The following is a 15,480-nucleotide window of genomic DNA, read 5'->3' on the forward strand; positions in this document are numbered from 1 at the left end:
AAGCAGGAATCAGAGGAACGGTTCACAGCACGTTTTCTCCTAGTCTCAAAGCTTGGTGCTTCCAACACAAAAAGCAGAAGTGAAGGAGAAGCAGGAGAGCTGCAGGCAAAATCCCCATGACAAAACCAATACAGGGTGTGCCATGCTCAGGACCAAGCCTTCATTATGGAACTTGAGAGTGACCTCAGGGGCCCCAAAACCTGCATCGCTCTGGACATGTGCCAACTCTAAGCAAGAACAGCATATACCCCCCAGGGGACATGTGCACAAAAGGGCACACGGGACACTCAGGGTTGACCTGGCAGCACCAGTCACAGGGTATCTTTTCAGCGCACGCAGGCAGCAAGAGTCAGAGCTAAGCTCTCATTGAAAGCTTGCGAAATGACCATCATTCTGGGGTGCAGAGGAGCCTCCAGGGCATGAAGGGGTGTTGGAGTGCCACCGGTGAGAGGATGAAACTCTCAGAAGGATCACATGATTCAAAAGGACGCCTTTGAAGAAGACATCAGAAGACAAATGGTGAGAGAAAGCTAGCAGCACATCAAGGGAAGCTACCAGTATGGCACCAGGTGCCATCCCTCTGTGCTCAACAGAAAGAGATGAGGACATCATCCTCAAGACACATTGCAAGAAGTGCCTTTCCAGGCTCTTAAAGCAGGGCGCAAATACACGAGCAATGAGCTTGCGTTCCTGTATACAGCTTTTCCTTCCTTTCTGCACAAAAGGGCTAACTTAAGAACAAGACATTTGACCCTCTGTGGTCAGTCAAAATAATACCAACCTGGCAGAAGCACCTCCTTCCTCTCTGCTTTTTGTTATTACTACTTCTCAGTTCAGTGGTTTCCCTCTACTTCCAGCCCTCTCCTCTTCCAATGTGGCTGCAGTTTATCCAGGGTGCCATCAGACCCTCGGCCCTCTCCAACCGAGCTGCAAGTTAGTTTACTCCAGTAGCCCATCTGCAAGTCACATCTGAGCAATACTAAACCTTCAGACAGACAAAAATCACAGACCAGAACTACTTTACTGTATATCTACAGTAGATTTTAAGAAGCCTTGTGAAAAAGCCCTTCCCAAGTGCTTATATTCAAAGGGAAGTAACTCTTCTCTGATTCCGAGTGGATGTTATCGGTCTACTTTCACTGCTGAATGATCTTTACACAAGCTCTTCACCGTCCTCCCACATGATGCCAACCTTTTCCTAAGCTGGTTGCAGTCCTATCTACAGTCTGTAGCTGTCAACTATCCTGTTTCCATAGTTTCAAACAACTTTAAAGCAAATGATCCCCAAGCCAACCTCTCAAATTCATCTCCTGCCTAAACTCAGCCCTCAAGATGTCCCTCAGATACCGCTCATCAGCTGTTTTATGCCATCTTTCCAAAACCTCAGCAAATCTCTCTAAACATGAGCCATCACCCCTTTTCTCACAAGTTCCATGCCTCCACCCACAAGGTTTCTCTCCCATTACTAAATCCTGCTTTACATCAAAGAGTTTCCCTTCTTTTCCCTGAAACTCTTTAATTTCCATTTAAAATGTTCATTCATGCATATTTCCATTACAGAACCCTTCCCATTTTCTTCTGCCATTTTCCTTCCACTGCAAAAGCATTATGGGAGATGAGGCACCCCTGATACCTGTCTAACCCGTTCAAATTTCTTAATCCAGCATTTCCCACCTGCTTTTAGCCCCTTCATCTTTCAAACCCCCACATAATCCCAATACTATCACTAGCTTGTTAGAGAACTAAAAGTAGAGCCTTAAGCAGCCTGAATTATTTTAAAGTACAAATTTCAGCCTCTAAAATATCATCTTTTATCAAATTAAAACTCCCCGATGAACAAGCTCTGAAGCAGGAAAAGGATGTCTCATGAAGGCAAAGTGCCACCTGTTTTCACCATCTGGAGTTAGCTGTGGGACACAGGGTAAGTTATCATGCAAGAGTCCTCAAAAAATAAAACCCACTAAAACCCTCTTCTTCTTTGCCATAGTCAGTACAACCCATACAGAAACATCTGCGGCTGGAAAACAGAGCCCAGCCATGAATTAACAGGGTTTGTTTTCTGCACAGGTTGCCCATCACAAATCAAGTACATGTGCTTATCCTTCCCATTAGGTTGAATAAACACATGCAGATTCATACAGCAATCAGCAGCTCACCGAGGCAGACACATTTGCTGAACTTGCACAACCCTGACATTTTTTCAGAGCTATTCTTTCATGAAAAGCAACTTAAAAGCATTTCTCCTTGCTACATACCTTCAAACTCCATATACAAAATCAACAGGAAACAGGCACAAAGGAATTACCTGCCCTACACTGCAACAAAGACCACTGGCTAAAAAGTTTAAAGGCACAGAAGCAGAAAGCGAGAAGAAACACACACAAAAAATAATGAAACACCATGCAAAACCCAAACAGAAAAAGTCTCAAACCACAGGGAAGGCGAGATACCAAAAAGGGAAAAACCAGGTATGGATTTTTACTCTAGTACACGTATCAGTTCAAAATAAATGTCTTTTCTCATATGCTTAGCACAAGACATTTTGAATTGTATGAACAAAAGGACGAAACTTAACAAGAAGGGCAGACATGGAAAGAGGGGAGGTTAAGAAGATACCAAAGAATAGGATTAAGAAGAAACCAAAAAAGCAGAAGTAACAAGCAACTCATATCGTGTTTCTGAGAAGACATCTTCCAAAAATCAAGCCAGCTTGTTATTTGACCTGCCCTCCCTTTGTATCTGTAATCTCACTTTATAGGGCTGGTCTTACCCTGTAGGGCTGGTTTGTTGGGCATTTTTTTGTCCAAAAAGTGGTTTAAGAGTCTGCTACCAACATAATTCCTTCCTGAAAGACTGCAAGTTATAACCCTGGCTGCAGTTTTTTAAGGAAAGATGCAATTAATTACTATCACTCCATGGATGCCTAAAAAGAGACCAAGTTGCTGTTTGTTGCCAACACCAAACGCAGCAAAAGCTCACCAGGGCACCCATGCTGAAGCTTTCAGCAGGAGGTAGGCAGAGAGTACATGGAAACTGCAGGTGCAGGGGTGGAACATAAGGGAGCAACCTCTATACAGCCACCCAGCACCATCCTTGGAAGTGCAATCACCACATTAGTCACTAGAGCACTAATTCATATAGCTATACATGGATAAAATGTTTTTATAGAAGCAGCTTTGAGCTGCTAAGGACTAGAGCATGGGACTTTTAGACAAGACAGCTGTAAGTCGAACACTTTATCCACACTGCAATAGCGCTTTTCACCTGTCTCGAGACTAGAATCCCTTTAGTACAGATCTGTATCTTTATAGTAACTACTCAACATAGTGAACACTGTCTAGACTACTTTCCTTAAAGCTTCCCATCCTTCCCTTCTATACCTTTCCACTCTACTTTCATTTTCTGGATGAAAGAGCAGCTTAACAAAAAAAAGGAACATGTGTTAACAGACTGAGTAGCACTGCTTGCTGTTTTATTAAAAGGGTGTAAATCCCACAACTCTGTCATACACTTGAAGGAGGCAGACACAGCTGGCAAACTCCACTGCCATAAGGCACCAAAACTACTTTCCATTTCTACACTGAAGAGAAGAACTGGACACAGCACCAAGCCTCTACTTTATCAGCACATTTTTTGCAAATGCTCAGCCAGATGTGATACAGAGTTGGTGCTATCACCAGCAGGAAGGAAGGAGGAGTAACAAGAGTTACATAAAGTAACCTCATTCATGGGGTGCAGACCACCACCACCCTGGTTCCTCACCATCACTAGAAGCACAAAGGCTATCCACTGAACTATTAGTCTCTCTTTCCTAGAGGCTCAAAGGGTAACGCTAACACAAAAAGGGAACATCACATACATTTTAAGTGCTGTTTGAAAACAGACACGGAACAAAAATAGAAGAACCCCACACTTCATACTTGATATATATGTTGAGCATCCTTTTCCCACTGGGGAAAAATGCATCTCATTGCCAGTTTAAAGCAATTTTAGGGAAAGACTTCTCAGGTTGTATGCACATCTCATTTTTCTGGAGATGCATTGGTCGACATTAAAATTAAGGTAAAGGGTACTTTCAACAGTTCTTTTACTTGGAGACTAAATATGGTTTAGTTCCACGGGAAAGCAGTCCTGCATCTCACTGTGGCAGCATCACAGTAAAGGGCTTGATCTCCCTGCACACAACCTGTACGTCAAATGCCTACACTTGCTTAAAGCTTCTGAACATAGTTTTAAGCTGTAGCTCCTTTAAAATCCCTTGACACACAAAAGAGCATCCTTTGTTCTAATGATCATGCTCAAAATTTCACTGCTTACAAGCAAAATATTTTAGCTGTTTCCATACTCAAAATACTTGAATAAAACCACCACACAGTGACAAGAATGAGACTTTAATCAGTTTTAAGTGGAGTTTTAACACTAAGAGATAAAGGGTTGTTAAACACAATAACAAACGGACATCTGATTTGTATGAGGCATTATCCTGTACATGTCATACTTGGGTTTTGTGTATTCTCAGTTACACACAGAGCCACTGTTGCACAGCACAATAGTATTTGAAGAGGCTGAATCAGAGTAAGGCTGCTTAACAGACTGATTTTTTTTTTTTAGTATCTATATATATATATGCTATATGAAAACAGACTGAAAATTTGAACCGGCAGAGAAAGGCAGCTCTGCCAAACACTGCAGTTGGAGCCCCTTTTAGTGCACAGTTCCACCCCATCCATCTGCATGCATGACACTTTCTAACAGTATTTAAAAGGTAAACGAGGCACTTCGTGGCAACCGCAGGCATCGTTAACATATTGCACACATTTGCTATGACTAAACATGGAACTTGCACACTAACATCCTATTTTTTTTAGTATTTTTCTTTTTTTTTTTTACTTTGAAAGCTGAAACATTTGATGCTGCATGTAAACTCCACTTCAGTTTACGATGTATGCCACAGGAACAAATCCAGAAGCTATTTATACAACTGCCCTTTAATAGCTGTGGCAAATAGTTTGAGTGGGGCTACCAATGACTAGGGGATGCTTCAGGGCCTCACAGCAAGCTCTTACCAAAGTGATGCCTTCAAGTAGTTTCAGAAGTGTAAGCCGTTGCACATCCAAAAAGGTTTAAGCATACAGTCCAGAAACTCAAGGAAAGATTACCTACAGAATGCAGTTCAAGCTAATTATGGATATTGTCATAAATAAAGTTTTAATAAGGACTCAAAAACCTTTCAGTCATAGTAATTCTTGTCAACTTCTATGGGGGTGGTAACTGAAATAAAGTATAGGATAGTATGTATAATATATATATTTATATATAATATATATATAATGCCATTTTTCCATTTCCAATGACTACACCATAAAATGTAAGCAAGGCTGCTCAAAGACATCGAAACATTCAAAAAAAAATCAAAACCCTCATTCCAACCTTCACATTCCAAAGGAAAAATAACAGTGCAAAAGCCCATTGCGTCATGATTTCCAATCTGGCCCTCAGTGTTACATAGCAGAACCGCACCAACCCAATTTTTACTATCCAAAGTGGGACACGCAGCAGTGTCAATATCTGAATACTTTTAAAGCAAAAACATTTTTGTTTATTAGCCAACACAATTTTCAACTGTTAAAAAACAGACAATGTGAAACATGATTTGAAGGGTAAGAGTTAAATGTCACGTCCCAAAGTAACCACCTCCTGCTGGTTGATAACAGTGGGAATAATGAGCGCTGGAACCAGCAATCTTGAACCATTAAGCTACTGAAGTGTAATTAAACCTATAAGAAAAAAATTATCGGCTTTGTTAGAAGTTAGAATCATAAATCTGAGGAGCAAAACTGGCCAATAGATACCAAAAAAAAAAAAAAGAGGCATTTCATACCTTTATCAATAATAATTACTGGAAATCCTGCCTTGTCTCATTCAAATTCTTACCATTAATGCTGTTGTACAGGGCCCTTACAGATTCCACACACAGTTATCTAGGTGAGAACACAGCTAATGAACTTCAATGTCAGCACCAATAAGTTGGGGGGGGGGGGTTGTATTATGTCCTAAAAAAAAGTGTTAATTTGGGGACAGCTATTCATGGCATACTTTATGGAGAACAGTTTTGTCAGCTACTTCACATTTGTATGCAACAGTAGTTGTACTCTTAAATCATCTGCAGTCTGGGCATGTCAATTAAACACTGAAAGTGAATCTCAAGCCCTATTCCTGGCTATATCCCTATGAAAAAATAATACAATACTCCCAGTTTAGGAATCTAATTTGTTGGGTGGTTTGTTGTTTTGGTGTTGGGTTGATTTTTTTTTAATAGCAAACCATATATTTGGGACAAGGTCTGCTTTTCAAAAGTATGCATCTTCATGTATGCACAGCGTTGAGAATTTATTGCAGCACTGGTTTCCTCTATATTGTGTGTAATGTCTGTTTTTACAACAGGTACTGAGCATTCAAGTAAAATTCCGTAACAGTTAATGACAGGGTTTTTTTAAAAGTGTGCAAAACTGCAAAACTCATTGTAATAGAATGTGTAAGGTCAAAGGGGCAGAACAGCTGACAGAGGTTTGATTGAATAAATGCATCATAAATCTTCAAAACAAACATTAACCTGGAGCATCTCCAATTGAAATTTCCTGTGCACCATTACAAAACATTTTTATATTAATGAGAAAGAAAAGCCTGCAAGGCAGCACATGAAGTATTCACAGCAGGAATATGATTGAAAAACTAATAATATAAATGTACAATGTTGACTGATGTATGCACTAATAGCATCAGACTTTTAGCACTGGCCTTGATTACACAGGAGATGGAGCAGCCATTACAATCCATAAAAAAAATTAATAAATCATTGTCAAATTTTGTAACAATTTGTTTCAAGCCCATATTTTAGTTGATAGCCTCCACATTTGTATGGTTAAGTCATTGTTGCTGTGTTTCCTTTCTGTGACCCCAATAATTTTTCTCCCTTCATTTGCGGGTCTTTAGGATGTTGCGAAGGTTCATTCCTGTACCCCTATACAGAATCACTCCCTCTAGCTGCCTTTTCTAGCACCATTACACTTAAAAAAATAAAATGCACAAACAACAAGCAGTGACAGCGGCGACTCTTCAATTGTCCAGGATGAATTATGGTAGCATGCTAAAGAAAGATGCATGTAAATAGCCAGATATGGTACACGGGCCAAGCTCCAGCGGACTATATTCCTTTCTGAGCATTACTTTCCAACCCCCATCCAAAATACATACATTAGAAAGCAATAAAACCTTCTAGAAACATTTCTTAGCCAACTGTAGACTTTTCTGTTGCCACACAAGTGCAAAAAAAGGGGCAGGATGTGAACCTGTATATTTTTGAAACTTCGTTTGGTGACAGAACACAAAAGGAAAAATTCCTACGTATACACATTAGGTCTGTCTCCACTTTTATAAAACTGGAATAAAATGGGAAAGTGCCATGTTTATAGTTCCTAATTGAAGTTTTAATGTCCTTTTGACACAAAAAGGTATATACATATAAGAGCTACGTAACCTTTTTTTCCCCCCCAACTGGACAAGTGTCAAACCCTGTAGATTTATAGGGCAAAACAAGATTGGTCAGGAAAGAATTGTTCCTATAATTGGTAATCTGACACTATGTCCTTTTGCCATTTAAAAAGGTCCTTTTTCAGTTTATTCAAGTTTGTCACTCTTCGTGGTTGGGTTTTTTTGTGTTTTTTTATCTCTGATAAAAAAAATATTCAGACTTTTGTAATCTGCGTATGCTGATCTTCATCAAAAGGTTCATTCTCTGGATCAGAGTCAGTGGTGTCAGAGTATCTATAATGATCAGGTTCATTGTCACTAACATCTGGTGTTACAGAAGTTGAACTGCTAGCCTCTGGATTTGATGGCTCTTCTACTGTTTTTGTGAAAAATAGCTTTACCTGGGAAAGAAAAAAACAACATTTAAAAAGGGAATCTGGACTTCAAACAAGCACAGGTAACAATGCAATTTTTAACAGTGTGGCTCCTCTCACTACACTGAATTACACACATGCTCCTCTCTCTACTCTGGAACGAAAGAAAGAATGAGCTCTTCTGAGGGTAGCCAGCCTCTTAAACTACCACCCATGACAAAATTAGGAACTAGCAAAGCAGCAGGTTTTTCAAGCCCAGCTGAAGGAGTTCTGCAGATCTGCACCAAACACAGGTACCCTTGAGTTTACAGCTGCAGAACATACCACTGCAGTAGTCCATGCCATACTGACCTTTCTGACCACCCCCGCCTTCTAGACCTCTGCAATCAGAGATTCCAGGAAGTGTACACAGGAATGATCAAAACATTCTTTAACTGGTGACTTGTGTGTGCTTTAGAAGTCTGATCCAAGCAACATTCCCAAAAGAAACTATGACCATCACTGTCAAATGAGCACTGCTGAGCTCAAACTGATATTTCATGAGCAAGTTAGAAAATGCTAACATTCTTAAAAATGCCTCTTCAATTTTTAAAAACAGTGCTTACAATGGCTCATATGCCTCAAAGCTCAACTCATATGTTAAGACATTCCCATGAAGCAAGTACCCCTGCAAATCAACTTGAGAATTACTGTGTAAAGCACAGAGCTCCAATGCAGCTGGTATAGGAAGATACTACCTGGGTCTCCTACTGCTAGTCTCTAATGGCTTGGATAAAAATCTGAAACAAATGGAAAACTTTACTTCCAGTCTCTCAGTATCTACTGACTTCCCAAAAACCAGATAAACTTATAAAGTTAGAAGCTTTGCTAAGTGGTGGCCATACTAACATATGAATTCTTGCCTACATAAGGCAAGACAGACATATAACATCATGCAGCGTTTCAGCTTTGTTTACACATATGATATACTGACCTTGAAATTTGGAGAGAAATATCTGTTGGCTTTGTCTTTATTTGCTTTGTCTAGATCGTTTTTTGTTAATGTAAGGATTAAATATTCCTTATCATTATCTGAGCGCTCCGTACTGAAAATACCATCAAGTTCCTGATCTGCAACTAGACTTCCATTTTCTACTTTGTCTGAATTTTCATCCAGTCCTATGAAGAATGTATTTACCCAAAAGTGAAACATTTTGTCCTGGGGGAGGAAGAAGACAAAGAACAAGCTTGCTTCAGTATACACTAATGGCACATTAATTAGACTAGCATCGTCAACCAGTCAAAACCAAATCTGTAACATCAGACAAAACTTGTTCTGACAACAGTACATCTCTGTTACATTGCATGCAAAGGCATTTTCAACAATTTCCCAAGACAGTACACAAAACTCTGCATTAATCAAATTCAATTTTAACCAATTAAGCTTTCAGAAGTCACTCCTTATAGAAAGTTGGTTTTAAAACAATCTATCGTACCTATAAAAAACACAGATGACAAATTAAACAAATTTTTAACCATAAGGCATGAAGAGATTTTTTTGCTCATTCCTTGCCAAGCAGTAGCCAAACCCAAGAGAAAACCTGTGCAAACCAGCTCAGGTGAGTAATATTTATCAATAGAGAATATCCTCTCCCATAACTTCCCATGTAACAAAGCACTTTTTCTTTTCATACAGAAATAGCTGTAATTAAGCAAAACCACCCTACAAATACAGGACTCCTACCATAGTGGATTCATTACTGCTTTATAGAGACGGTTTCTACCAGTCATTTGTTTGCTGGCCAGCAGCAAGAGAAAGTCAGACTCAAAGTTCTTTGCTATACTTCTACTCAACAGGAAGTTTTTAATGGGAATATGAGGCATCAGCAGTTTAAATATAGTCAACTTAAGCAGAACATTACAGATGATCATCCACAGCTGGAAAGGTACAAGTTACACTACCCATCATAACACTGAAACAGGCATTCTTTTACAAAGAGGCAAAATACAAATATATCTGTGATTTTAAAGAGCCACTGGACTGATAACATCCACTATATTACATATTTATCATCATGACTAGCAGGTTTATTGCGAGTGTCTATCTCTAGATATGCTACTGAACAAGCAGTTATGTTTTACACTTGGCTAGACAATCTCTGAAGATAATATGCCCAGCAACTTTAAGATTTCAGCTAAATAGCTCCATAGGATGCACTGAATACTTTTAGTTCTCCATCACTTGCCGTACTTCTGCAAGTCAAGAGCTGAAGTTTCTAAGATCAACTACCATTAGCAGGTTGGTCCTGACTAGCACATTAATAAGTAATTCTCCATCTGAAACTGAGCTACGTTCACTTCCTCTTTACAAATTAACCTATTTTACTCCAATTTGAGTTTTCAGGCAGAAGATCCATAATGTCAATGGCCAGTCTTCCCATAATAGCTGTATTTCTGCATTTCTGTTAAAGTTGCAGGGGTGAGAAATCTAGCACATAACAGAATCCAACATTCCTTCATATTACTCAGGGCCAGAACACAAACTGACTCCAGAGCTAATTTACATATTTTGGTTTACCAGAGATCTAATTCCAGTTTCTTGCTCCATCTTCCTAGCTGCTTACCTCTGCTGGCAAGCAGGGAGGGAATCAGATGAGGAATGGAAGTGGGTCTAGTGTGTATCATAAGAGCATGCCTCCCTTCTGAAGGCAATCTGGCACCAGCAGAATATCACAATATTTCCCTGGCCAATGAGAAGGGGACAAGGGAAGACCTGGACTACTCCTTAACTTATATTCTTCTTCCTCACAAATCAGTAAAACCATCTAAGTACACAAATACTGGGAATTCAGAAGGCCTGATGAAGCTTCTATCTGCCTTCTCTACCAAAGGTCAGCAGACCCTTTTTCAGTATTTCAGGTAAAGCATACAAAACCCCTTCCAGATTGTGTGCATTTCTGTAGATTTCTTACAAGACCAACAGTTTGTAAGCAAGTGCAACAGCAAAGACAAAAGTTAAATAATTCAGTCAGAAACACTTCTGATAGCTAAGAAGTTACCTGCTTCATCAAACACCTCTCCAGTAGCTTTGGGAATAGAGTTAATTTACCAAATTAACATGCTGTAATTACAGTTGTCTTGGGAGACTAACAGGTGTTTGCCACTGTCACCAAGTGCCTTCAAGCCATCACATCTGTGAAGAAGCCTTTTTGGGCCCCATCCATGCAAGGCAGCATTCAGTAGGTTCTCGCCATGCCCAAACTGCTTATACACTTAGCAACCTCTTTTCCACTAGCAGTTCCTCAGAAACAGTCTTAAGAGAGCCCACCCCAGGATCTGGAAGTAGAGGATGAACACCCACAGCAAGAGTGTTTTCTTCTGTAATGCTCCAATGAGTCATCAGCCAGCCTGCGGATGTCTCATGAAGACCATGGCACCAGGAAAAATCCCCCACAAAGATGTCTTCAATCTAACCTGGTCCAGATTCATCCTATGTCCAGATGACGAGTCCCTCAAAAAATACGTAGCCCTCCAAGGAGATGAGACAAGTACTCCTGCTCAAACCAAAAGACCAGTTCAAATCAAAACAGAAACAACTAATGGCATCAGTTTTCCAGCTACAGAACAGGAGGGATTTGGAGTCCAGGTGCCATGTACAATAAACAGCAGGAAAATGCAAGTGTAACCTGATGCTTCCAGCACCCAACAGCTCTGTAAGCAGGTGGATGTATCACCTGCAGTCTCACCACTGTTGAAGAGGCATCATCCTTTCAGTGAGGCTTTAGAGAAGAAAGTGCATTATCCACATTAAGACCACAATTAAGGGAGATGCCACCTCTCTGCAGCTGAGGTGATGGTACTACTATGATTGATCCTTCTACAGGACAATGCAAAAGCAGCAATGCCTTTTAGTGCTGGTTCTTAGTGCCCCCTGACACCTCCAGTGAGGTCAGCAGAGGAGAGGGCAAAGCTGATGAACATGCTGCAGCAGAGGGATGAAAAATGGCTTATACCAATAGTGCTGAAGCAGCTTCAGAGGACAGCAGTGCCAAAGCAAACAAGGCCACTGCATGTAAACCACTGCCAGCAGAAGCAGAAGGCATGGTCTTGTCATGCCTCACCTTAAACTTCACTGGGAGGAACAGAATCAGGAAGGATTTTCTTGGCACTTAAGGGCCTGCCTGAAGAAGCAACTGCAGGGACTCTGCTTTCCTGATAAATTCTGAAGAAGACAAGACAGAAGACTTCTCACTAGACATTTTTTAACTTACTTCCCTTGGGATAAATTTGCAGAGGTCTTCAGGGACTCAAACTAAACAATACAACTTGGCTGAGCTGGTCATTTATCGTTTTATCTCCCTCCAGCTCTTCAAAGCATCAAGTTATTTTTCTTCCTTTCCCACTACATTCACCTAGTTAGTTTAATAAACTAAGTTCACGGGTACTGGAACATGGCATGGCCACTCAAGCTGAGGGAAGACTTTTTGACATTAGCTCTTAAGAATAACTGTCACTGCTTTCACTGATTCAAAGTGACGATTCATCCACCTTAAGCTAAAGTGTCAGGGTCCAAGATACTTCATGACAGACAACAACACTGATGTAATAAGGGCCGAAGGAATTTTAAAGATCAAGGCTCAAACTGAATTTTGGCCTTTATATAGCGAATCAGAATACCAGACAAACACTCACAAGGAACACAATTTAATGAACAGGCTTCTGAAAATGACTATTAGCTAGAAGCTTTTTTTGAATGTGTTTTGCTTCAACTCCAGTTACATCACAGGCATCTGCCTTAAAGAAAAAACTGAACAAAAAACCTAAGATGCAGATGTTCTTCTTCCCATAACCAGATCTGTGCCATAAAATCCACAGTGCAGTATCAGACATTTGAGACAAACTGATTTAATCACAGTAGTTTGATATACAATACTTATGCCCACCCTGTGCAGTTTTTCAGTTCAGACTGACAGAAAAATGTATCTCACTCTAGAGCCAATACCTGCCTTTAACTGCAGACTGAGATCCAAATCCAAGATCATTTAAGCCATCAGCTCGAAGTTCCCATAACCTCCTGAGAGTTTAGTTTTGCAGACAGATCTACAGGCACTTATAATCACTTTGAAGTAATTGCTAAGGGTTTTGGAGATACTGCCCAGCTCCATGCTGGCCTCACAACCCTCCTGTAGTCACGGCTGATGGAACTTCTTGTACCATTTTCAGATTAACAGTTAAAGCCTTCTGACATTTTCAGAGTTCATTCTTCAGTGTTTGCTAAATAACAATCACCCAAAGTCCTCTTGAACTGCACAGCAGAACTTCTCATCTATACAGACCCAAGAAATAAAATGGCATACCCAACAGCTCAATGTGGTCAGCCCTGCCTATGTTAGTCTGGATACAGTGACTCTTACAAAACAAAAAACAAAAAAACCCCACAAAAAACAAACCCACACCAACATTTCCCTCTCATCTATACTGGGAGGACTCCTGAAAAAGGTCTCCTTCACCCCCAGGCTCTGCAGGCAGGAAAATTGCAAGATCTGGTTTTAAACAAAGTCTCATTGAACCAAGTGATATAAGGGTATCTGTAAGATTATCATATCAACATCAACAACTGGAAGAAAAAGGTTTCACACAGCTACACTGAAACAAACCTAGAGAGAACACAGCAGTAGTCTGAGATGGAAGAACAGCCAAGCTGCAAGTCAGAGAAACAAAAACCCATGGTCAACCTCCCTCAAATGACTAACTTCTATTCATCAGAAATTCACACATAATAAATGTACTCAAGCCTTAAGCCATTTTGTTCTCATAAGAGCATGAATTTCATTCTTGAAAGGAAGTAGCTACATCATACTGATGAAATGGTCAAAGATAAACTAAGCAACTTTATTAGACAAGAAAAGATCAAAAGTTGTGGACTTACTAAGTGATGCGAGGTGGCTCAAATTATGGAAGAGCTGAACCGGGGTAATATTTTCAAGGCAGTCACCCTGTTACCAACATCACCTCACCAGCACCAATAATCCTTTGGCTGAGGCCAGCTCTTGCTAGCCACTGAATTTACTTAATTTAAATTTTGCCATTAAAAACCCAGGACACTTCACTGCTTTAAATTTCACATTGACACTTAACATTAGGTGCCTAAAGCCATTTGGTCATTCAAGTTGGGTTTGTTTCATGCACAATAATTCTCAATAAACAGCTCAAATTTGATGAGAACTCTTCATACTAGAGAGCTCTGCTGCTACTACTACTGTTCTTCAGAAAATTAGAAATATGAAAGCTAGTAAAGGTGAGCAAACCTGGAGCACTTCAGCTGAGATCACTAGTATCAAACACCAAACCAGACCCAGCAAGAGGACACAGAAGTTTCCTTTATCCCCAGATAGGAGACATTGCTATTCTCCAGCCTGAATGGCCCAGAACGGATTGAGAATTACACTTTTAATTAAATGTTATTAGGGTTATCATCACATTTCTCATGGAAAGTTAAATGTGATGCCTTTAAGTGCATGCAAGAAAACTTGTTTAGCAGCTACCTATAAACCTGCTAACAGAAAACCTTGACAGAACAAGAACTAGTGATGGGCAACAGACCTGTAACTCCAGCTTTCATAAATATGTGAATCAATCAGAATCTCTGAAAGGTAAGATCCTGTTACTCCTAATTATGCTGCTTCTTATTAACTAGGTAATCAGTGCATAGAGCTGATCTTCTCCAAAATGAGACAAGTCTCAACAGTGGAAGGCCCTTTCTGTGGTTTTGAGAAAAAACTGTGTAGTCAGCTTATCTAATAAAGGAACAGGCAGAGATGCGAGACACTTGTAAAGAGAAATGTGTTCCAACTTTGGGCCAAGATACGTTTTCTGCCACAAATATTTGCCTTTGCCCTATTCCTGTCTCAGTCACTTTACTTAAGTTGTCAAAGGGACCATGGGGAAGAATCTCCTCTAGTGCCAAAGCACACATCAGAGAGTATTTCACTAGTTCTCAACATGAAGACCTCAGCAGTGGCTTACATCTGAGAAGATCCACTGATCTCATCCCAGATGCCCTCAACTTGTGTTTGCATTTACATCAGTGCTAACAGAGGTGGCCTTACCAGAACTGTGTGACACCAAATACCTACTTTTGGCCTCCACTCTTACATAAGGTTAATGGCAATTGACACTAGATTCAAGAGATCTTTGAGGCATATTATGAAGGTGGTTTCTTTACAAACTACTTCTGTCTGGTGAAAGGACAGTTTCTATCTCTCAGAAAAGCTTGCACAGGTAGAAAGAAGAACTTTCACCATCTCAGCATTTTTCAGCCCTAGCAGTCCAAAAACACTAAAAGGACCACCTCTGCATTATCTGCAATTCACAGAACCTGAATAGTTAGGGTACTTAGTAAGAGTAGACCAAAAACACACACAAAAAAAGAAAATCAACTATTCAAACTACAAAGAGATTCTTAAGAAATGAAACCACAGCTGATACGACACTCTGAAAGTACATCATAGCTGAACACTTCCTGTGTTTCTGCAGACAGTTTTACACACTCTTGAAGTCTGCATTTATACTACAGAAATTGTATGTGATAACAAGA

General features: G+C 40.1%; 1 protein-coding gene across 1 annotated transcript in view; it reads right to left on the reverse strand.

Moving 5' to 3' along the window:
- Window positions 1-4,375: 4,375 nt before the first annotated feature.
- PTEN (phosphatase and tensin homolog) overlaps window positions 4,376-15,480 on the reverse strand; it is a 49,622-nt gene continuing 38,517 nt past the window's right edge. Inside the window, exons 9-10 of the mRNA XM_057415732.1 lie at window positions 8,878-9,102; window positions 4,376-7,931 (exon numbers count right to left, since the gene is read on the reverse strand). Coding sequence (XP_057271715.1) covers window positions 7,746-7,931; window positions 8,878-9,102 — 411 coding nt within the window. The 3' untranslated portion in view covers window positions 4,376-7,745. The remainder of the gene's footprint in view (window positions 7,932-8,877; window positions 9,103-15,480) is intronic.

Source organism: Pezoporus wallicus, unplaced genomic scaffold (genome assembly GCF_028554395.1).
Source record: "Pezoporus wallicus isolate ANWC-B61680 ecotype Strahan unplaced genomic scaffold, APGP_CSIRO_Pwel_v1 contig_736, whole genome shotgun sequence".
In the NCBI taxonomy this organism is placed as follows: Eukaryota; Metazoa; Chordata; class Aves; order Psittaciformes; family Psittacidae; genus Pezoporus; species Pezoporus wallicus.